Here is a 22,870-nt window from a genome sequence, read left to right on the forward strand (position 1 = left end):
TAAACGTTAGCTAAAATTTTGTTAAGCAGCGTTGGTAATGTGGTTCTATATCAGCATTAAAACCAACTGAGTCAGTCATATTACTTGCGTTGTCAATTCTTAGTTGCATTAACCCAGCAGAAAATTTCGTAAAGGTTCATGAAATGCACAACCTGCTTTTTGTGAAGAATGTCAATGTATGCTGTCGAACAAGGTAATGGGGCATTCTTAAACCCACCTTGAACATCAGTACAAAACAAATACAGCAGAATGCTACATAGTATTAACCAGAAATATTTTGAGAAAAAGTCTTGTGGCAGTAATTGAGCAGCGTGGTATATCAAATTCAACCATTCACACAAAGACCTCCACCTCTCATGCAGAAATCCAAAGCCGACATCTCTGCATGTTTAAACGAAAGTGCAGCTGTTATGACACGACTCCTTCGAGTACAGGCAATGACCAATACCATGGCATGCAAAAACCAAGCCAAAGGTAAAAGCAAGACAGCTGATACAACACCTAATATTGATGAGCCTGCACAGGCAAGCCCAGAGACCACATGCTACTCGTGTTGTATGGTGACACACAAGCTGGTAGAAGCATGCTATCAGTGTGGTATGAGATTCAGTTTCTTTCATAACAAATATACGAAACAGCTTATTATGGTAGCATCAAGGCAGAAATTAAGTACATATTTGTTACTAAAAGATAAAAAATCAAATAAAAATTGATGAGAAACTGTAGTAGGAGTAGGACATATTATGCATATTTAATTATTAACCGCAATTAATTTGTTCTGCAAATTGGCAAAATAATATTAATAATAAGATAAAGATAAATACGCAGAGAATATTTTTAACTCGTTAATAACAGTGAACACAAAGGGGTATGAAAATTTTCTAGCCCCATTTGCAACACGATGTTGTACACGCTAGCAAGTAGTACAGCGTCACAAGGATTATGGTGAAACTGAACAAACAAAAAATGTAGTGGGTGCAATATATCAAGTGTGTGCTCCAAAGCATGATATGGATGCTTACAAAATATTCACACTATCCTTTCAGGCAGTGTGAGCAGATTGATTTGTTTTGTTAAAGTTGTTAAAGACCTTGGAAGAGGCAAATGTCTAGTGGAGTTAATATATGTGAATATTCTATTGGAAACAGGAGGCTAGTTATTTACAGTATGCATACATACTGCTCTGGCGCACACAGCGCTGGCAGCAAGACGTTGCGGTAGTCAAGGAAGGACTAAAAAGACTTTCTTTATAACTGAAAAGTGTCAAACAGTTCACAATTCCCAAGGGTTTTGTAAGTCATAGCTATCAAAATGTGTCAAAAAACTCTTAAATAGAGATATTGCATCAATATCATGCAAAAATTTAATGTTAGTTCTGTCAATAAGATGGCGTGCTACAGCACTTATGAATGAGTGCACTGCAAATAAACATTGACACTGAACATGAAACACTGCAGGAAGAAAACCATTTACTGTTTTCCAGCAGACTCCCCAACAGATTTTCTGGAATTAAAATTTTTACTTCAATGGAAGCAAGTAACTCATTTTTATGACTTATTTATTTAATTGTTAGAGATGCTGAAAGGTAAGGATTCCCTCAGGATAATGCTGCACTTAAGACACATGATCATTTTATCACATCCCTCTTTCTTTTTCTTGTTACACGATGAAACATGATGAACATGTAGCTGAGACTGTATTTAGAAAGCTCAATGACATCCATACTGCAAAAGAAATACCAGAGAAACGCCTATTTTGATATCAGTGACAGTGCTTGATTCTGAACTTACTTCTGCCTACAATGCACTAGCTCTCTTCCATTTCCGAGGATTTGTATGTAAATGTAAAAAAAAAATGGGAGTACACCTACTTTCCAACGTCAATGCTATTCAGTCCAGCATTTTATATGCAGGTTTCAGCAATTTTATACTTTCTAAGCGCATTTTTTGTATCTAAACAAGGACTATTTTGTACTCAATGACCAATGACCAATCAATATAGTCCAGAGGCCGGGAGTACGCATGTTTAATAAATTCAGCGCACCGGCAATCAGCACAGTAAATAACATAAGATGACGTTTCGGGTCCCATACGGGTCCCATCGATGATGGGACCCGTGTCATTGATGGGACCCGTATCAGTGATGGGACCCGTACGGGACGCGAAACGTCAAGCATTGTGTTGTTTACTGTGTTGCTTGTCGGTGCACTGAATTTATTACACATACTGACAATTTCACCACGCATCGATCTTGCTGCCAGTGACGAGCCTCAGGTGCAGGGCACCACTTTTTGCTCCCGTACAATGTGACGAGAGGGAAAAAGCGATGCCTAGCTGTATGCACATGGGGTAGGATAAGCAAAGGTAAGTGGTGCACACCTTTCGCGCCACATGCGCTTGCTGGGTGTCAGGACAAAAGAGGAGGAGCAGGACCCAGTCCCATCCCAACTAAGGAGGGAGCTAAAAACAAAAGAAATGCCACACAAAAGCAACGGGTACAGTACACACTGTGGGACGGACAGCACATGCTCGCCACACTGCCGGAGGCCATGTCCTGCTGCTGTACATCAACAACGGGATGCGCTGCCACGCACGTGTGGTGAGGGTAGCGCAAGTACATTGAAAAGGAAAAGGCACGCACGTACACAAGATGAAGTTACAAAGCCTTACTGCAAAATAGCCGCATCACAACGCAGACTGTTTTTGGTAACTACGGCCCGGAATTGTAGGCATTTGCCTATAAATAGAGCCTGAAGTTTTAGGGTTTAACCCGATTCCTCCCCGAACTGGTACCCCGAATTGAAGGTTGCCTCTTTAGGGTGAAAGCCGATTTTTACCCAGCAAATTGCCCTCACTGAGACATCTGTAGGAATGCACACTAACATGTTTGGCAGCGAATGCAGTTACATCGTTTGTACCAAACCGGTACAGTTTTTTTATTTTTTGCCATATTAGAGACTGATTTCTCCCCGAATTTAGCATACGGGAAGTTTTGTTCAAACGAATTCGCATGAATTTTAAGCACATGTTTATTTAACTGATTTTCACCCCCCGAATTTAGAACAAAAAATATTTCCCAAAAAGATTTGGCCGTTCTTGGCCTTTCAAGATCTTCGAGGGCGGAGAACTAAAGGTTGAGCTGAGTTGAGTCGAGTCAAGAAGAAAAAAATTGAGAACTAAACTAATGGAAACTAAAGGTATTGTATTCAATGTAGACTGGTTCTAGGCCTTCTCAGCATTCAAGTACCAGAAATTAAGGTTTGCACGGTTCCGTAGCCTTTAAATAAGCAAGTTTTCCCGGATGCAGCATTCTGGAACACCAAGAAAGTCACATAGTGTACCAGATTAATGTGCCTATTTTTGCATTTTATTGCATATTTTTGTGTTTTTGAGAGCCTAAATACCTGCCTATTTCCATTATTTTTAGTACCTAAATTTCCGGGCCCTAATGATGACCTTGCATACAATGAGGTGATGGGTACGGTAATTAAGCTCTTTCCTCAGAGCGGCACATACTGTAAACATCCTATTGCATGGACTGCAACCCAGGGAAAAACATCTCCGAGGCAGTAATTGCTTGCAACTATTGCAACATATAATGAATTTTCTTATTCGTCCCATGATGTTTACCATAAACAGTCTACCCTGCAGTAGTATACTAGCATCACACATACATATATAAAGCTCTGCATTTTCAGAGTTATATTTGCGATTCCTCACATAAATATCCTCAACTTTATCCTCCTTGGACAGCGCTACACTACCTCATGTAGAAGTAGTCCTTTCATTCTCAAAGTTTTAAGGACACACTCTCATAGGTATCCATGGATACCTATACATCTGTATATCAGCCATATTAATGGCATTCCTGACTTTTAGGCTCGACAACAGCGCAGCTGGCACCTCGATTTTCACTGTAATCGTATTGGATACCATTTTAGATTTGAAATGTGGTAGCAGTCACACAAACAAATTATAATTAAACCTCATAGTTTAATATATCAAATTGTTAGCTATAGTTTGATAGGGAATCAGTGCTCTGATGAGAAGTAGCATAATGCACAATACTTAGCTACGTGATAAGCCTCCAAATTTATCTATGAGCCGCTTACTTAGCTAGAACAGGAGCACTTGCAGCAACATAACCTGCTTACATCACATTATCACTTTACCAGGAGTATCTTGTGAAGACACTTCATCCGAAAACGTCCAATGCAAGTATGCATCAGCTGAACAGAGTGCACACCTCCATGCATCTCATTTCTTGTAGCAGCCAAGAAGTGAATATACAGAACACAACAGCCATTGCTTTTGCAGCAAAGGCAGTGCCATAAAAAGCATTAGCAACAAAAATATTAAACACCACCAAAATGTTAAAAACATCAATCGGTAATAGCGCATTGTATTCCCACTATACAAACATGGAAGGCCCTTATGTAGTTCATTGTATTTTGTCACTTTATGATGCATATTACATTCAGCGTATTAGTGGTGCACAAAAGCTTCACTTAGGTTACAGTACCACAAAAGTGGAACTTACTGTCATGTAGCTATAAATGCCGTGACGCGATTCAATATAGTAATGCCAACTAACCAACAGGTAGTAATATAATTGCCAATTACACTGTATGCTGGTTTATTTACATGTTTACGTTTACTTGTTTTGGTATGCCTAACAAGCGCCAAAATACTGTGCACTGTTTGTGATACAGTGATCGGATACACAACCACCAGTACATTTCACTACTTTCCTAGAAACATTTCTGTGTACATAGTCTACATGAGCGCAAACCGTCTAAATTGCCATTTATATCTATTGCTCGAGGCTTCTACGAATTTGAGCTTAACAGGTTCAAACTTCAACCTACACACTGGTGTAGAAGGACAGACACACGAGATGCACGATGGTATAAATACATAAATACATACATAAAAACATGAGGAGAAAAGAAAGCTCACCCAGCATGGACAGGGGTTCGAGAAATGTCAATGTTGTCAGGGGCGTAGTTGCCGACAAACACAGCTTCTGTCTGGTGGGCATGCGTTGGTGAAAGGCGTTCTTCCTCTTGAGTCAGTGGAGCGATTTGGCCTAAATGAAGATTTTGTCAATATTCGTAGCATATCATCTGACTATGCACCGAGAAATTTCCAAATTTCTGAATTTTCTGTACCTATAATATGAAAATGTATGAATAAGGGAGGAAAAAGGGGGATGGAGTGTAATATGGTTTCCACAGAAGGAAGGTCCTAAACGTAACACATCTAGTTCCCTGCAACTGATTTGAGTGCACCTAAACAGTCCGGTTAGTGTGCATGTAAAAAAAAAAAAAGTCTGGTAAAGCAGGATTCTACAGGATTGCAATCATGAGAATTTCAAGAAAGATATAACTGGCTGGCCCCCACAGCAGCCCCATGGTCAACGTAAAACATAAATGTAAAAAAACGGTGTCATAGTTGCCATTCAAAACGACACAAAGTTGGATCGTATTCAGACGAAATTACATCGTACATAGTTTTCGTAGACGGTATAGACATAAACTGCCGTGGCATGTCCCATGATTTCAATATTATTTTTCCGTCGCAAGATCACACATCTCGTTTCATGTCATCAGACTTACCAGCCTCGCGTGTGACGTTGACAGATTCGATGAGCCGCTCATCCCGAGTTACATCAATTGGCAGAGAGTCGTCACCAAGCGACTTCATCTCGTCAGCTGTCAGGTAGCGGAATGACTGGTCTCCCAGCATGTTGTCATCCGCTGCATCAAGTACAACAGGAATTATGGACAGGGTACCAGATTGGACAAGGTGAGTATATTACAATTAGACAGCCTGTTAAGTAATGCACACACAGGAAAACCAGAACAGAGTTAATTGTTGTTTTGCCTGCGAAGCAGTTAATAAAGGTGCAGTTAAAATGTGCTTTTGAAGAGAATTTAAGGTAATCATGATGAAACAGTATTCTGAAACCAGACTTTTCACAATATATTTGTGTAAATTTTATTGTAGGAGACTCAGAGGCTCTCACCGCAGCGTTCCATGCAATTCTGTGCATAAGAACGTCAAAATTCGTCAACACAAAGTAAAGCTGTAAGAGTGATGTATCACAATCACTACCACGGTTGTACTATAGACAGAAATCTCTTACACTGACAGCCAACCAAAAACTGACATAGATACCTTTCCTTTTCATAACAGTGTATAAATAAATAAATGCATAGGTGGTCACCAGTAACCAACTGACTAGAACTAAGAGAGAGCACAATAAAACAAACAAAAAACTAATATATTTTCAGATTCTACAAAAAGAAAAGAAAGACCTGGATGGTGCTTCACATTTTTTCTCAAGTATATCCTTAAGTATACATGTACAACACAATGCTAAACACTGAACAATGGGCGTGTCCCAAATAAGATCCCATGCAGTCCCAAGTCCCATGACCAGAAACTGGAATAATATCTACCTCTATGCACATTCCATGATGTGTTATATACTGATGGTTGATGTACTTCACAATAAGCCATCTAACACACTTTAAATACTAAAGCTGTCCTAGAGCACAGTGTGCAGCACCCAGAAAGCTTGAGTGAGGTATGGAGAGATAATAGAGAAGGTTATCAAAAGTGTGTCAAGCACAGAGATAAGCCCCATAAAGATAGAGGTTGAAGCACCACACCCGGTCTCAGTCAACAAAAACTGTCACAGTGTGTTATCAGGTGCTACTTTTGCCTTATCACAGTCAGTGTGTAGAATGCAGGCCAAACAAAGATACCATGGAAGGATCTCATTTAAAGCAAATCATTGGAAACATCACATCAGTTCTGAACTGCAGGAAGTACAAAAGCAAGTTATGTGTGTGAACATGTCACACAACTGAACAAAATAAATAAATAAAATTAAATTATGTAATCTAACTACATTATAAAATAATTAAAAGAGTTCAAACTCCTCGCTAACCAATAATAGGTACCCAAATAGCTACAACAAAATATTTTACAGGAAAGTTACAACATTTTTCTAACCCGTTTCAATATGATTGTAATGTCAGTAGTACCACTTTAGTAGTAGTCAGTAGTAGTAGTCAGAAGTGCCACAGTACTAGTACCACTTTCATCGCCAGGGGTGATAGTACTCTACCCACATTGCTGGCAAGAAGAGCAAGCATTTAAAGCAGTATTATGCAAATGTACAATTTTTCTTCCTTAAAGGGTTCCTTAAAGGGTTGCTTAAAGCACATTCTTCCCCAAATTTGCACCCTGAATTGAAGGTTGCCTCTTTAGGGTGATTCCCGATTTTTTACCCGGCAAATTGCCCTCACTGGGATGTCTGTACGAATGTGCTAACTTGCTTGTTTGGCAGCAAATGCAGTGACAGCACTGCTTGTACCGAACCACTACAGTTAGTTTGAGTAACTGAGCCAGATTTCTCTCCGAATTTAGCATACTGGAAGTTTTTTTCACCCGAATTTGCATGAATTTAGTGCACATGTTTATTTACCAGACTTTTACCCCCCAAATTTAGAGATAAATATTTCAGGAAAACTTCAGGCTCTATTCATGTTGCATTAGCCTGACAGTATGTCACAGAAGCAAACAAACACAAAATCAGTATTCAGTAACACCAGAGCACAAAATCACTACCAAGACACGCACAAAGGTTAGTTGATGGCCAAGTTACACAAGATTCCAGCACATTATGGAAAGTTACAAGCAAGAGTAGCTCGGAAATGTGCAACCAGTGAGCGTGCCTGTTGTCAGACTTACTGGTGTGAGACTTTAGAGCCTTCACATTTGAGAGGCACAGCTTTGTGGAGACAACACCCATGTCATGCTCATCGTCTAAACCAAGGAAAAAGAGTCCCAAAAGGCAAAAGATCGAAGGAAAAAAAGCTCTGGTCAAATTCGCAGAAAGACAAGACGAACAGAGGATACAAATAAAATATAGGCATAAAAATATAGAAAACAACAGTATGAAAAATAAGGTATAAGTACATGTGCTCAAAAAAGGCTATGTGTGTACAATGTCACCCTGTCAAAATGTGCAGGCTGGCCCAAAGGTAAATTGGCTACAGGGCAAAAAAGGTTGAATGCCAACAAAAAAAAATGAACTGTGAAAATCTATTTTTTGATTTATATGACTGAAGCTTTGAATACTATTAGTACTGTCCTTTGTGGCCAGTGTACTCTATTATACTTTCTACAGTGTGTTATGAATCTCCATGCTCACTTATTTCTATTACTATAACATTATACTAATATAGTGCAGTGTAGACCCCCATATAGCTGTACCACATATAGTTAGGGCCTTGTGCTTTTGGGTCTTCTGTTTTTTTGAAAATCGGGCGTAAACATCTGCCCCGCACAACAACAAACCCCCCACACAAACAAAGCCCCACAAATGCAAGTTTGAAGCGAGATGAGTACGAATTATCAAGCGGGTCTCTTCTGAGAAACGGTCCAAATCATTTGACGCGGAAACACATTGGTTCTATGGGGCGTTTGACGTTGCCGTAAGTTTTGTCCGAAAAATTAGAAAGCCCAAATCTTTTTGAGTCCCAGTTATCCATCGGTGACTGTACTTAGCGATCTCTAGTGCCAGTACTTGTGCCTGAATTGGCACTTTGCCAATTTCATTTCCAGATTTTTTCGAGTTTTACCCCAAGTGATGATGATGCAAACCTGGGGGGTAAAAACGGGTTTTACCCTAAAACACAAGGCCCTACATATAGTCAGACTGAGGGTATAGTCAGGGTATTTCATGGAAATAGCCAAATCTGTATTGGATTTAGTGCATCTCCATAAATCTCCAATTGAATTAAATCAGTGTACAGATACAGTAGCTGCTGTACTGCAACCACTGCGGTCAGAAAGGAGCAAACCTAACCTCCTAAAACTTCTCCTTCAAATGTGTTTCATCTATCTTTCACCGTTGCTCCTGACTATGCTATCCATCCTGCTTAGGGAGCAAAAATGGAATGCATATGTTGGAAAACAGCTGCCTGCAAGCTGTCTGACTACAATAAACTATGAACATTCTCCACTGTGTTATGTACAGATGTGGATGATTGCCCTAAAGAGAGTACAAATCACTTATATGGTCAACCAGCTGATAACTCGGTCTGCTTGCATGTAGCCATGTCAAGTCATAAAAATGTCATAATGAAAATGTATTTGTGCTGAAATAGGGGAAGGTTACATGAAGTGCCCATGTCAAACTTTACAGGTAAATGTAACTAAATATGTATTTTATTTCATTTTTCATTCACAGTGGCATCAGAATTTGTAAAAATTTTGTATTACTCGCTGATGAATCCTGTTTTTGCCTCATGATGTGCAGTGTATTTCCAGCTCAAAGTCAAGAAATTGAAGATGATCTGACACGATGTTCACAATGCAGATAGTGTCATCACTGACAGCTGCAATAAAAGCGAGGCTTTTGCAAGAAAGAAACAGGCAGCTCTGCGGAACACCACGTCTACTGAAGTGACCGTACAAGAAACGTGCGTCTACGTACTACACCATCTACGAATATGCTTTCCTACTTGCATGTAATAAAACAGTTACACTAAATGTACCTGAAAATACAGTATCATCACTCACCAGCTTCATCCTCAGAGTCACTCATGAAGGTCTCATGCATTGTTTCGGGAGCGACCACTTTGTACTTCTCTTCAGTCACCGTGGTAGTGGTTGTGGTGACTATGGTCTCCGTAACGACCTTCAAGGTCTCCACTACTGAGATGTAACCCAGCCGCTGGGCAATAGACAGGGCTGTCTGCCCTTGCTGTAAATTAAGGGTGAAATATTCCATTTCAAATAATTAAACGTGCCCTAAAACAGTTGACAATATCGTGATGTGCTAATCAGCACTAACTGCCAAAGGGCATTACCGCAACTCACAAATGTTGCTGCAACTATCTTTAGGGCCCTGTGTTTTAGGGTAAAACCCATTTTTACCCCGATATGTGCCACAGTTGCGTATGGCAAAACCGGAAAAAAAGCCAAAAATGAACTTGGCAATGTGCCAATTCAGCCACCAATACGGGCATTGCCGAATGCTATGCATTGCACATCAGCGTGGCTGTTTCATATATTGTGTTCATCTAAAGTGCAAGGAGCGCTCCTTTTTTCCTATTTTTGTCGCTAACGTCTGCTTTTCCACCTGATATCGCCCGATTTTACAGTTTTACAGCTCCTAAAATAAAACCAGATTTTCAAAAAACATAAAACCCGAAAACACACAGCCCTATCGCCAGCTGTGAATTGAAATCCACAAAAGTGTGCAGCAGCAAGTAAGTAAGTTAGTGGGCTGGTGTGTGCAAGGCTAGTTTTTTTTATAGTTTCGACTGCTTTTGTGATTATTTAGCTGGCATCTCAAGGTTGTGTACACCTAATGCTGTTCAATTCATCGTGGTAATACACACCTTAGGTTTTTGTTTTGCCTGCTGAGCTCTCCTCAGATGTAACAAGAGCAACAAAGTGCAATTACGCGTTATCTGATGGGAGCACCATTCAGTGTGTGCGCAAGGAACTCAGTCCAACCTTCTACTTGAACAAAGTTCACAATTTTTCTATCCTGTGACAGTACTGCCAGCGATCTCCAACAGTAGTGTTCTAAACAACCAGAGGAATAATCTAAGCAAAACATACAGAATTTGTAGCAAGCACATCCTACAAAGATTCTACAACCCCTTTCTGGAGTTAGAAGGTGTACTTACGTTGGTTGTTGCATTAGGTGAAGCCCGGTGCTCCAAGAGGAGGTTGATGATAAGGGTGTGCCCCTGCTGGGCAGCTTGATGAAGGGGTGTATAGCCATGCTATAAAAGTGAATACGATGAAGAAGTCAAAATGTGGCAAGTCCATCATGACAGGGCTCACATGTGTGCATAAAGAGAGAGAGACACTTACAGCTGTGGTCGCATTAACATTGGATCCATGTTGAAGAAGGAATCTGATCATGTTGATTTGGCCAAAATGGCAGGCAACGTGCAGGGGTGTGTACCCAGCCTTGGTGTTTGGGTCTATCTGGGCACCGTGCTTGGCCAGGACAGCAGCCACATTCACACGGTCCTCTTGTGCGCAAAGATGGAGCGGAGTCAGTCCGTTCTAAAGGAAAACAAGACAATCAGTCAGTCAATCAAACCTTCATTGTTATCTAAGGTGCCTATTAACAGCATGTAGCCTGAGTAAGTATGCCACGCAGATATAGATAACATACGAAACAAGAGATTGATATACATGTATAGAAATTAGAAGAGTAGCAGGAGGAGTATTTTCTTAATTGCAAGATGTCCTGTCTTTCTGTCATACTCGATGTGTTAATGTATTATTGTCAAATGAATACAATCCTAAATCACCAAGTGATTATTCTTGCAGTGCCGTATTTTCCTCAGGCATGGATTGTGAATGACAGGTGTTTTCCCCAGAAAGAGTGGGCATAAAAAAAACGCCATGTCCACGCTTTTTGCGATGACAAAAGCAGCTCATTATCAAGGACCCTCTCATTTACATTGTTTTCTATACAGTGTAAAAAACAGAAACACAAAGCCATAATTAAACTGGTCACTCCAGTTTTGCCAGCACAAACAAGAGTAAGAAAAGCACAAGCGCAAGATGATGTCTAGAAAAATTGGACACAACTTGGAGAAAGATAAGTCAACCAATACACACCCACGCATTTATATGTGACAGGATCTATAATTAGAGCCTGAAGTTTTAGGGTTTTACCCGATTCTTCCCCAAATTTGCACCCGGAATTGAAGGTTGCCTATTTAGGGTGAAACCAGATTTTGACCCGGCAAACTGCCCTCACTGGGACATCTGTAGGAAGGCACTAACTTAATTGTTTGGCAGCAAATGCAGTTAAATCACCGTTTGTATCAAACCACTACAGTTAGTTTGAGTAGCTGAGCCAGATTTCTCCCCGAATTTAGCACACTGGAAGTTTTTCCACCTGAATTCGCATGAATTTAGTGCACACGTTTATTTATTTATTTACCTGATTTTTACCCCCCGAATTTCGAAAAAATTATTTCCCGAAAACTTCAGGCTCTATCTATAATCTGCTGTCAGAATGCACTTGCCTTGGCCTTAGCATCGCACTGTGCTCCATGCTCGACAAGTAGCGTAGCGACATCCGCATGGCCTTCTTGTGCAGCAAGATGCAGTGGCGTGAACCCTGCTCTGGACTCTGCATTGGGCTTGGCCCCATATTCAAGCAGGGTGGAGGCAATGTCCATCTGGTCCTTGCGTGCAGCCACGTGTAAGGGTGTGTAGCCATTGCGGGCTGCAGCGTGAGGCGACGCTCCTTTTTCCAGAAGCAGGAGGGCCACGTTCACGTGGTCGTAGTGCGCAGCAACATGAAGGGGCGTAACACCATTCTGGAGTGGAGATTCAATATTTGAGCGGTTCGACGTAGCAGACATAGTGGTACACGTACTTCGCAAAATATGTCCAGAAAGGTACATGCCAACATGAGTTCATAATGCACAAGACGTCATAAAGCGATTCTTCAACAAAAAAACAGCGGCCATATGTAAATGCAGCTGGTCTTCGGTAGAAACTATATGTGAAGTGACTAGTAGTTCGAGCTGTCTTTGTATTGAATCATTGTACTGATCTGTCTTTGTACTGAATCATTCTTTTTGTGAATATTGCAACAAATCCAATGTTCATTTGAAAGACTGAAGAACAAGGAAGTGCAAGATACAGCCTGCAATGCATCTTTCAACGATTCCAAATAATTACCAGCAAGAGTGCAAGCTAGGTCATTTGAAACAAACCAATCTGTCTATAAGAAAACAAATTTCATGCCCTTTACTCATTATATGGAAGGTCATATATAAAGGGTTTCTGAAACGGTTTGCCCCCTCCATTTGAAGTTTTCTTTTTCTCTCTTAGGTAAGAGCTTGTGAACACTCAAGTCATGAAGTCAAAGGGGTCAAAAGGGGCCAAGTGCTTGTTACAATTAACTACACAATAAACACTGAGTACGATATTATTCAATACGACAATCATTCATTTGGAATGGCTAAGAATACAGACAAAACACAACATGGAAGAAGCTAGCAAATTTTACCAGACCATCGACACTGAAGTCGTAATTTCAGTTCTCTCCGTAAATTCCGAAGGGGCTTACCTTTCCTTGTGCGTCAACAGGTGCATCTTTCTGCAAGAGCAGTCTGGCAACCTTGATGTTCCCGTGCTTAGCAGCAAGGTGTAAAGGTGTAAAGCCTTTCTGCAATGAGTATGAAACGAAATGGTTACGATAATGGTTACGATACGGTTGTGGTACATATCCTGTTTCAACTACCTTAGTGGAAGCTGAAAGTGAAGCCCCGTGATCGAGAAGTAGTGCTGCCACCTCGTCTTGCCCCTCCCGCGCTGCGACATGGAGTGGTGTGTATTGATCCTTAGTGGGGGCATCCACAGCAGCACCATGCTGCAGCAGCAGTCCCACCATGTCTGCATTGCCCAAACGGGCCCCAATGTGAAGAGCTGTTTGCAACTCCTATACAAAATGAGCAAAGACTGATATAATTGCTGCACTGATATGAATTGCCTGAAAAGAATTTTATGAGGAAAGATAATTTTTGCATGGGGATGTCAGTTCCCAATCTTGTATTGATCTTGTACGGAGTCCCTTTATTAATCCTGTATGGATTAACCTTGCAAATAATCTTTAATATTTAATTAATAAATATGAAATATTTAATTAATAAATATGAAATATTTAATTAAATATTATTAAATGTATGGGGGGGCATGAATGCCAAAATATGCCGCACTCAAATTTGCAAAATTTGATATTTTTTTTAATAGTTACGTCAACTCGAAATGGTAGATTACTGTTCTGAAGACCATAAAAGCCACATGGCATGAAGAAGACACATCAAGCCATTGACTAGGCTTGGCATTTTCCTTCTTTTTTTTTCCATAACATCAATGTAGGGTTCTAAAAATCTGGATTTCTAGCAGCAGGCGGTGACATACCCGAGCTTTGGCATCAACGTGTGCTCCATTGCGCAGCAGGATGCGAATTATATCCGTCTGGTTGGCGCGTGCAGCGAGGTGAAGTGGGGTCTCTCCTCTCACGGTTGGGATGTCCGGGTTGGCCCCATGTTGCAGAAGGTAGATGACAATGTTCATGCAGCCCATGAACGATGCCACATGCAGAGGGGTCAGACCAGACTGCATTGCCACAAGAATATTTTAGAAAAGCAGTTAAAACTGTAGTTTTTATCGGCAGCTTCTTATGTATCGGCACCGTACGAAATATCTTCCAGTGTGGAAACAAACAAGTTCCACATTGGATTTTCCATTTCTACAACTGAAAAAAAAAACGGAAAGAACAGGCTTTTACACAATTTTCCCCTCTATTCTTGGGCATAGAAGGTCATCAAGATTTACATTTTGTTATCAGTCATCAATCAAACATCTCAACACAATCTACCAATATGAATTTCACATTATTATTATGAGCAACAATACCCGTTATGCAGAGTCCAATTATGATCAGATGGAGATTTTATTAATTTATAAAACTCTACTACCTCAGTGGTTGCTTCAATGGAAGCCCCTTGCTTGAGGAGGAGTTCGACGACCTTAATGCGGTTCTTTTTGCAGGCAATGTGGAGTGGAGTGAACCCATTGAGGGCTCTGGCATTGGGCTCGGCCCTACGATCCAGGAGCAGCTTGGCCACTCCAACATGGCCACAGTGCGCCGCCACATGCAACGCCGTCAAGTAGTCCTGCAAACAGGTGACATGCCTTTCATAGCCACTGGCATAGGTCACTAATAAAAGCACTGGTAGCAGGGGAAATACCACATTCGCTCTCGGATTGGATGCACTCGCGTATTGAACGCAGCACAACTTGAGCGCCGAAATGCTGGTACTTTTTTGTTCCCCGCGCAATAAACGCACCCCGAGTTCAGTATGGTCAGTAGAGTAGAGTAGCATGGTCGGATCGTCTCCTGCAGCGCCAGCCAGCGTACCGCGCAATCAACAAGAAGGAGCGCCTGGTGCCAGAGTGATGAATGATGAATGTTACGGACACCGAAGGGTATTTCGTCCACGCTTGATAGAATGGAAGACGATTTGATGTGGGCGAATCACGACGTTCGATTCCGAAGAGGTCGCCACGGATATCTTGGAAGTAATCGCGATGATGAGGCTGAATCGTGACGTTCGATTCCGGGGAGACTGCCGGGAAAGTCGCCGCAGATATTGCCGCAGATGCCTCAGAATAAAACAGGAGTTAAGTGTACCTTAAGTGGTGGGTTAAAATTTTACCTCACGTACTGGATGCACCCCCTCAATGGCGCAATGTTTTTTGGGTAAAAAATCTGTGTCTTATACGCGAGTGAAGTGGTAAGCGTGCAGAAAATGAAATTTTTTTTGCGAAGTACTGTTTCTCACAGATAGGAGGGTACGACAAAAGCGGCTGCTTGTATTAGCTTTCCGTCGTTGTCTTTCTTGTCTAGAGCAAAAATCAACCTGATCTCACTTTAGCGTCTCTTAGTGGGGTACACTTTTCTGACAACGCATGCGTTTGCGCAGGCACCCGCATTGCTGCAATGGTCACTGTAGTACAATGAAAGAAGGAAACCACTGAAAAGGTTAGCCAGCTGTAGGACTCGAATCCACATCTTCTGGATTTCCGGTCCGGTTGGGTTTGAGTCCTACAGCTGGCTAACCTTTTCAGTGACTTTTTTCTTTCATTGTTCTTGGGCACTTGAGGCTTGTGTGTTGTCCTTTCTTCTGTGGTCCAGCCTCAGAACATCAATTTCCGTCACCGTAGTGTTCGTGTACTTCACATGGGGTTCTCTCTGGTAACAGTAATTAATCGACATGTTACTCCATTGCACGGAAGAATCTTGTTACTACGACTGCTTTTGATGCTAGTATTAGCAGGAGTACGTTTCAGACATTGAATTTCATCGGAAAACAATGGGACAAACCGGAGAAAGATAAGATACGTCTTAGAAGAGAACCAGACTCACGACAGTGACGTCGTCAACAGGAGCTTTGTGGTAGAGGAGAATGCGAGCGCTGTCAACATGATCGCCCTGGGACGCCATGTGCAGTGGAGCCAGACCATTCTGTCAAGTCACGGAAGTATTAAGAGGTTCAGTTTCTTTCAGCACTCTCAAAGTGCAACACGCACACATATACTGCAAACTAATGGGCAGACTAATATAAAGAATTGGGCAGATAAGTAGATCCGCTCACTTTGGTTTTCGCTGTAATTGGTGCATTCCTCTCCAGCAGCAGTTCCACCACTTGGTCGTGTCCACTACGAGCAGCGCAGTGGAGCGGCGTCAAGCCGTCCTGAAGAGAAAATTCCCCCACATCAGTCACTATTCATCCATGTTATTCATTCCGTATTATATTATGGTAGAGAGAGACAACAAGGAGAGAGAGAGAGAAAGAGAAATAACAGGGAGGGATAGGGACAGAGGGAGAGATAGGGTGATCGAGGTGGAGATCACAACAATTAGTTGACATGCCGGATCACGAATGTGGCTCGTTTTAAAATGCTAAGGTTCGCGGACACTAAATGTGCGTGAAAATTTTGAATAACGTGGTTAGCTTCCGCAAAAAGCTATTTTGGCTCTAAAACACACACGCACACAAAATGCGTTTTTTTTAACTTCTGGCTAGTACAGAAGCTATCTTTTGTCTTCCTAGTTTACAGTGCTTAGTCATAAAATGAATGGCAGTGTGATGCACGAAAGCTACTGATGACACTACCAATGACTCCCGTCACTACTAAAGACAACTAAATAAAGTCAGACCACGTACGTCTGATGCAAAGCGTCATGTTACACCACACCAAAAGCCCATTCTCATGTTGACTTCCACATTGTGCGGGGAAATCATAACATCTTACTCTGGTTGATGCATCCAACTTGGCACCTTTCTCCAGCAATAATTTCACCATATTGATCTTGCCCCACTTGGCAGCAACGTGAAGAGGAGTAATTTGGTGCTGCAGTGTGTAGACAGAAACATTATGAAGTATGAAGTGCAAAAATTATGTTAGCTAACTAAAATTAACTAACTAAAACTAAAATTAACTGAAAAAAAAAAATAATAATGTCAGTAAAAAGCACACCTTGGCTGGGAAATTGACGTCAGCTCCCTTGTCAAGGAGGAGGGAGGCAATATTGCTATTGCCATAATGTGCAGCTATGTGCAAGGGGGTGAAGCCACTCTGCAATGTAGAAAAGAGGCATGCGTTACATATTACAGAGTGTTTGCTTATTTATTTATTTGTTTGTTTGTTTCAGCTTTTTATGGCACAAGGGCACCTATTGGCCAAAGAGTGTAACTGTAACAAAAATAAAGAATAGAGTGATATTGATTTTTCATTGCTGTAACAGAACAGAATGACATTACTTTCCTGCACAAATAACGAAGTAATATTGAGTAATACATTTATGTAATTATATAGTACTTCATGTGATAGATTTTGCAGAAAAACTGTTTATATGGGGCAGGTAGCTACTCCTCTTACATGAAAATTGTGCTTTGTTTACCTTTGATGTGACGTCTGGGTTGTGCTCGCTGTGCAGGAGCAATGAAGCTGCTTTGCAGTCATCCTTTTTGGCTGCAATGTGAAGCGCAGGCAACCGTACTTTGCCTTTGGCATCATTTTCCAGCAACACCGCCACTACGCGGTCATGGCCCTGCTGGAGGGCTACCGCTAGGGGGGTAAACCCATCCTGAATACAAAACTGTCGTGTTACATGCACGCTAATAGATAGCCCAAGCAGGTATGATACATTTGCCTGTGCTTTGACAGGTTCCTGTGGTTTCACTGCATATTGCTTTCCTCTTTTTCTATTTTGCCCACAACCAGGGTGTCGAACCGAAACGTTTTTCGTTCCGGTTTTCGTTCCAGTTACACCATAAACGATCCGGTACCGGTTCTGCTCCGGATAAAAAAAATAACGGTTCATACCGGATTTTGAACCGGTTCCGCTTCTGCTAGGAATATTCATCCCCACACACACAAAAAAAAAAAACAATGTTACAAAATGTAAACCCGTTTATTCCGCATACATGGTATTTAATATTAATAGACAGCTGTGAAATTGTTAGCTCCTGGTTCCTGTAGGTTACTGTCTGTTCAAATGGGCTTTCTCCTTTCTTGATGTACATGCTACAAACGGACTTGTTTGTCGTGATGTCTTACATAAGGTACTTTCTTGCTGGGTTGGAGCGATCGCGTCCCATCCGAATATCTGTTGCTACTGTCTAGGCAGCAAGCACCACCGCACGAGTGCGACGCAAATCGAGGAACACCTTCACTCACAAAAGCGCTCGACGGCTCCGTTTTATTTTCTCCGTGTCCTGTCCACAAAAGAGTTGCCATTTCGCACGGGCTTGCCCTCGCGTATACGTAAATGTATTCAACTTAGCTGCTCTCACACAAGGGACGCGTTGCGCGACATTACCGATAAAGAAGCCGGTATGCAGCCCCCTTGGGTCGCTGTTTAGTTGAGAGTTTGGGGGGATCAAATTAAAACTAGCACTACGGCACATTGCTAGAGAGTCACATGTACCTCTAAGTCTGTGTGCGTGCGCGAACGATAAACCATTACAAAGGGAGCCTAAGGGTCATACCGACATACATTCTACCGTAACCGTAACCCTCGTATAGTATCCATGACATGACTTCAGAGCACACGACGTCTGTTTCATTCGCCTATCCGGAGTCCAAACCGGCAAAGTTTTTTCTTGGACCGAAAACCGTTAGATATATTTTTCGGTTTCCCTCCTGAGCGAAAAAAACGTATACGGTTTCGATTCCGTTCCGGTTCGCACCAAAATAGCGGTTTTTTTCGGTTTTCGGTTCCGGTTTTCGGTTCGCTCCGACACCCTGCCCACAACACATGAACAGTAAGTATCCTTCAAAATTAGAACACTGTGCACCACAAGTGCCAAAGTCAGACATGAGGCAGACATTGCTCATGTTCCATCCCTACATAGTGAAGGCATGTAAATAGCAATTCTTCAAGCTCACAGTCATATGTTTGCCATGAAAGTGTAATGGCAACAATGTACATTAATATCAGGGACCCTTACATTTCTTACTTCTAATTCTTCATTTCTGTTCTAATGACCATACCAGAAACCCAAATGTACACTAATAATGAAGGGTAACCTGAATATCAATTTTCATTTCTCTACACACAAAACCCATAAAGTTAGCCCCCTACTTCACCGTTATTAACAACATATTGCACTTGTGCACATGTATATCACATAAAAAATAAAAAAAAGGACGTGGGATCTCACAGGCATCCACGTACCTCAGTGGCGAGGCTCTGATTGGCGCCGTTGGCGAGGAGGAACCGCACGACATTGTCGTGGTTCTCCTGGGCCGCCATATACAGCGGAGTGAAGCCATTTTGCGACTGCACATTCACGTTGGCCTGCTTCGCCACCAGAATCTTCACCACCTCTTCCTGGCCTGCCAACGACGCTATGTGCAGAGCTGTGTTGCCCTTCTGCATTCATGAAAATGACGCTATGAAATAGATGCTACGAAATAGACGCTATGTGCAGAGCTGTGTTGCCCTTCTGCATTCATGAAATAGATGCTAGTGCAGAGCTCTGTTGCCCTTCTGCATTCATGATATAGACGCTATGTGCAGACCTCTGTTGCCCTTCTGCATTCATGATATATGCGCTATGTGCAGAGCTCTGTTGCCCGCATTCATGAAAAAGACACCATGAAATAGATGCTATGAAATAGATGCTACGTGCAGAGCTATGTTACCCTTCTGCATTCATAAAATAGATGCTATGAAATAGACACCATGAAATAGATGCTACGTGCAGAGATGTGTTGCCCTTCTGTACTCATGAAACAGGAAAGGTTATTCATTATTACGTGGCTATTTCTAAATGCGAGGAGCCAGGACGTACCTTCGTTGCCGCATTGACATTCGCTCCTCGCTTTAGCAATTCATTCACAACATTCACATGTCCCTCTTTAGCAGCCAGATGCAAGGCATTCAATCCATTCTGAAATGAAAAACAGTCAAATGAAATGTCAGTGGAGCACATGTCCATGACAAGTAGATTTGTGTGCATTTTTGTTTGTATTGGCTCCTACGTTATTGTATTGTGCTGATACGCACTCCTTTTCCATGTGACAAGACAAGACAAGACAGGAGCCTGAAGCTCTTGACGAATGTGACAGTAGCTGCTTAAAATGCTACGAGCCCTCAGGAAAGAATGAACTGCAAAACCTAAAATGTGCAGATGTTTTGCACAGACTAATGCAATGTCAACAGCCGGCTTCTACTTAGCTATGTAGCACAGTGAGTTTCCCCTTTACATAGCATGTGGTAGGCAGACAATAGTCTCACGCAAATTGCCTATCAGTACCCCTTAGCCAGGAATGCCGCTCCCAAGCAGGTGCGTAAAGCTAATCGTGAACTGAGTATGTAATCACTAAAGAACTAGTTGAAGAGAAACTTATGAAACAGATTTGGGAGAGCTCCCGATCTTCCACATACACTCGGCAAGTTCCTGTTCTGGTAAGATGCGTTGCATCTCAAAATAGTGTTCCACTTTTTTGTTCTCTCTATCATGAAAACGCAAGTTTTCAACATGAAGTCGCTGAACAACATGAAACCTTCGCAACACTTTTTTTTTACGTGAATAACCATGCGCACCAGGCTTTATCTGAATATCTGAATATAATCATTCTTCTTCTTTGCTAATCATTCCTGTTTCATAACCCACCCCACGACCCCTGAACAGAAATAAAACATGGTGGGGTAAGCAAAAAAAAAAAAGTCTGCGAAAAAAACAAGAAAGGGGGACTTACCGCATTGCTTGTGTTGATATCAATGCTTCCTTTCAGGTATTCCAGGACCTTCTCGAGGTTTCCAGCCCTGGCAGCTCGCAGAAAGCTGGCACTGCCATCAGTCTGCAGAAAAACAGGAAACTCTTGTATAACAGAATATCCATTGTATAAATTTGCTCCAAAACTTCTATAAATCTCACCAATTCCTCGCGCAAAAATCTTACAATCTTGTTATAGTTGAAGTACAACAACTGTGCACCACGAAAGAGATCTAATTTTGTTTGTATCTACTCTCAACTATTATTATTATTAATTTTGTTTGTCCTCTTGATGCGTTAGTACCTTTAGGGGCACTCAACAACCTCAGCAGAACTTCACAAATGTTAGACGCACAATGTACCCTATAACGAAAACATATGCACTTTCCCATGTGTGCACCTCACCGAATCTAAATTCTTATCCAGGTCTTCAGGGGCACAAATTTCACTGACAACGGGCGACGGTTGAAGAGAAGGAGGTCTCCCACGAAAATAGCAGATGCCGACCACAATCACGTTAACAACAGCACTTATCCATGACACGACTGCCTTCAAAAGGGTCCCCGGACAGAAATTCTTTCGCAGCAATATAAAATCCACCATCGTCTGCAGAGTACTTTCAGAACAAAGTCTGAGAGGGTTTTCGAAGTGGAATACCTTGCGCAGCACATGTTGTGCGTCTCACAGCTCGTGCACAACAGGTGTATGCGAGTCCTTGGAAGAAAGCATCTCCCCCACCGTGAAATGCGAGGTGATGACCGTAAAAAATAAACCTCCTTGCGTGCTTTATTCTTTCTCCCTTTCTCAATCTTGCTATATTCGCTACTTCCATATGGTACGCAGCAGTTTATAAGAATTCTGAAACGGTGTCTTCCAGTGCTTTGAACGCATGGTATAGAAATCTTATTTGTTTAACCTCATCACGTCTAATATGCTATTGCTTCACAACTTTGTTGCATGAACTGCAAACGTCAAACATCGTATAAGATTAAGTGTATAAGGAAACTGTTCTGATAAAGTGTGGCCTAACTACAACATAGAACAACTACAAGCACATACACACAACTAGCTTAAGTTTGTGGAGCAATTCCAAAATACTTTGGCCAGAACATGACAATGGAAAATTCCGCAACACCTTGGACTTTGTTCTATTATGGCCCTAAGGTTGACTGATTTAGATCAGCCATATAAACTACGATTTCACAAACTTAAATTGATGTTAGTCAGCTGTAAGGCATGTTTTCGTCTCTTTTTTGTTGTGTCAGCCAAGTGACCAATAATTGCAAGATTAGTCTACATTCTGAGATGAACAACACACAGAGCCCAGAACTTGTATATGACTTGTGATGAGAAAAGTGAAGGTCATACAGAAAAATACCCGATTCAATGAAAAGGTAATGCAATTTTTGTCAAGTGAGAAGCTGATGCCTAGAACTTTATTGTTATTATCATTATTTTTTAAATGTTATGTGGCACACGTCACACAACTTTGCAAACGAAAGGCAACGCTCTTCTGAGCCGGGTGAAATATGTTTTTTGTCGAATGTCGTGATTGCATACTGAGGTTAAACATTTTCACAATGCTCTTCCAGTAATCGAGACACTGACCTATGAAGTTTGTCTACTGTCCTGTGACATTTGCTTAGATTATGAAAGTTTTGCCCTATTACAGGTGTCGCATTCTTTAGTTATCATCGTGCCAATGTGAGCGACTCAGTCAGTAGTGTGTCCGACTGCTGACCTCGAGATAGCGGGTTTCAAACTCTGCCGAGGGCCGTGGCAACCTCGTGGAAAGGTACAAGTTGCTCAGGCACGCCGTCTTTCGCGAGGGACGTTAAATCTGGTGTGCACGTATGTCAAGATTTCGGTGCACCTTAAAAGTTTGTAAGTGTTGTAATTATTCGCCCAATGTTTAGAAGATCACATACTGCTGGGTCGCACAGGATGAAAAGAGCTATCCCCTGAATACATAAACACCAGGGGATGCAGTGGATTGCACAATTT

The 22,870-nt window shown here is 41.7% G+C and overlaps 1 protein-coding gene across 20 annotated transcripts in view; it reads right to left on the reverse strand.

Annotated features, from left to right (window-relative positions):
- The window catches only part of LOC135368469 (ankyrin-2-like), a 158,255-nt gene that overhangs the window by 66,356 nt on the left and 69,029 nt on the right, over positions 1 to 22,870 (reverse strand). For 14 of the 20 annotated variants that reach the window (XM_064601779.1, XM_064601772.1, XM_064601782.1 and 11 more), the window contains exons 2-21: positions 20,850 to 20,951; positions 19,940 to 20,038; positions 19,321 to 19,518; positions 17,542 to 17,727; positions 17,118 to 17,216; positions 16,893 to 16,991; positions 16,232 to 16,330; positions 16,003 to 16,101; positions 14,552 to 14,749; positions 13,992 to 14,189; positions 13,312 to 13,509; positions 13,138 to 13,236; positions 12,083 to 12,379; positions 10,908 to 11,105; positions 10,718 to 10,816; positions 9,600 to 9,783; positions 7,764 to 7,838; positions 5,618 to 5,758; positions 4,959 to 5,088; positions 2,379 to 2,459 (exon numbers count right to left, since the gene is read on the reverse strand). In XM_064601779.1, the coding sequence (XP_064457849.1) occupies positions 2,379 to 2,459; positions 4,959 to 5,088; positions 5,618 to 5,758; positions 7,764 to 7,838; positions 9,600 to 9,783; positions 10,718 to 10,816; positions 10,908 to 11,105; positions 12,083 to 12,379; positions 13,138 to 13,236; positions 13,312 to 13,509; positions 13,992 to 14,189; positions 14,552 to 14,749; positions 16,003 to 16,101; positions 16,232 to 16,330; positions 16,893 to 16,991; positions 17,118 to 17,216; positions 17,542 to 17,727; positions 19,321 to 19,518; positions 19,940 to 20,038; positions 20,850 to 20,951 (2,879 nt within the window). The remainder of the gene's footprint in view (positions 1 to 2,378; positions 2,460 to 4,958; positions 5,089 to 5,617; positions 5,759 to 7,763; positions 7,839 to 9,599; positions 9,784 to 10,717; positions 10,817 to 10,907; positions 11,106 to 12,082; positions 12,380 to 13,137; positions 13,237 to 13,311; positions 13,510 to 13,991; positions 14,190 to 14,551; positions 14,750 to 16,002; positions 16,102 to 16,231; positions 16,331 to 16,892; positions 16,992 to 17,117; positions 17,217 to 17,541; positions 17,728 to 19,320; positions 19,519 to 19,939; positions 20,039 to 20,849; positions 20,952 to 22,870) is intronic. The other 6 variants (XM_064601777.1, XM_064601776.1, XM_064601774.1 and 3 more) reach the window with 3 other exon arrangements.

This window comes from Ornithodoros turicata, chromosome 9 (assembly GCF_037126465.1).
Source record: "Ornithodoros turicata isolate Travis chromosome 9, ASM3712646v1, whole genome shotgun sequence".
NCBI lineage: Eukaryota > Metazoa > Arthropoda > Arachnida > Ixodida > Argasidae > Ornithodoros > Ornithodoros turicata.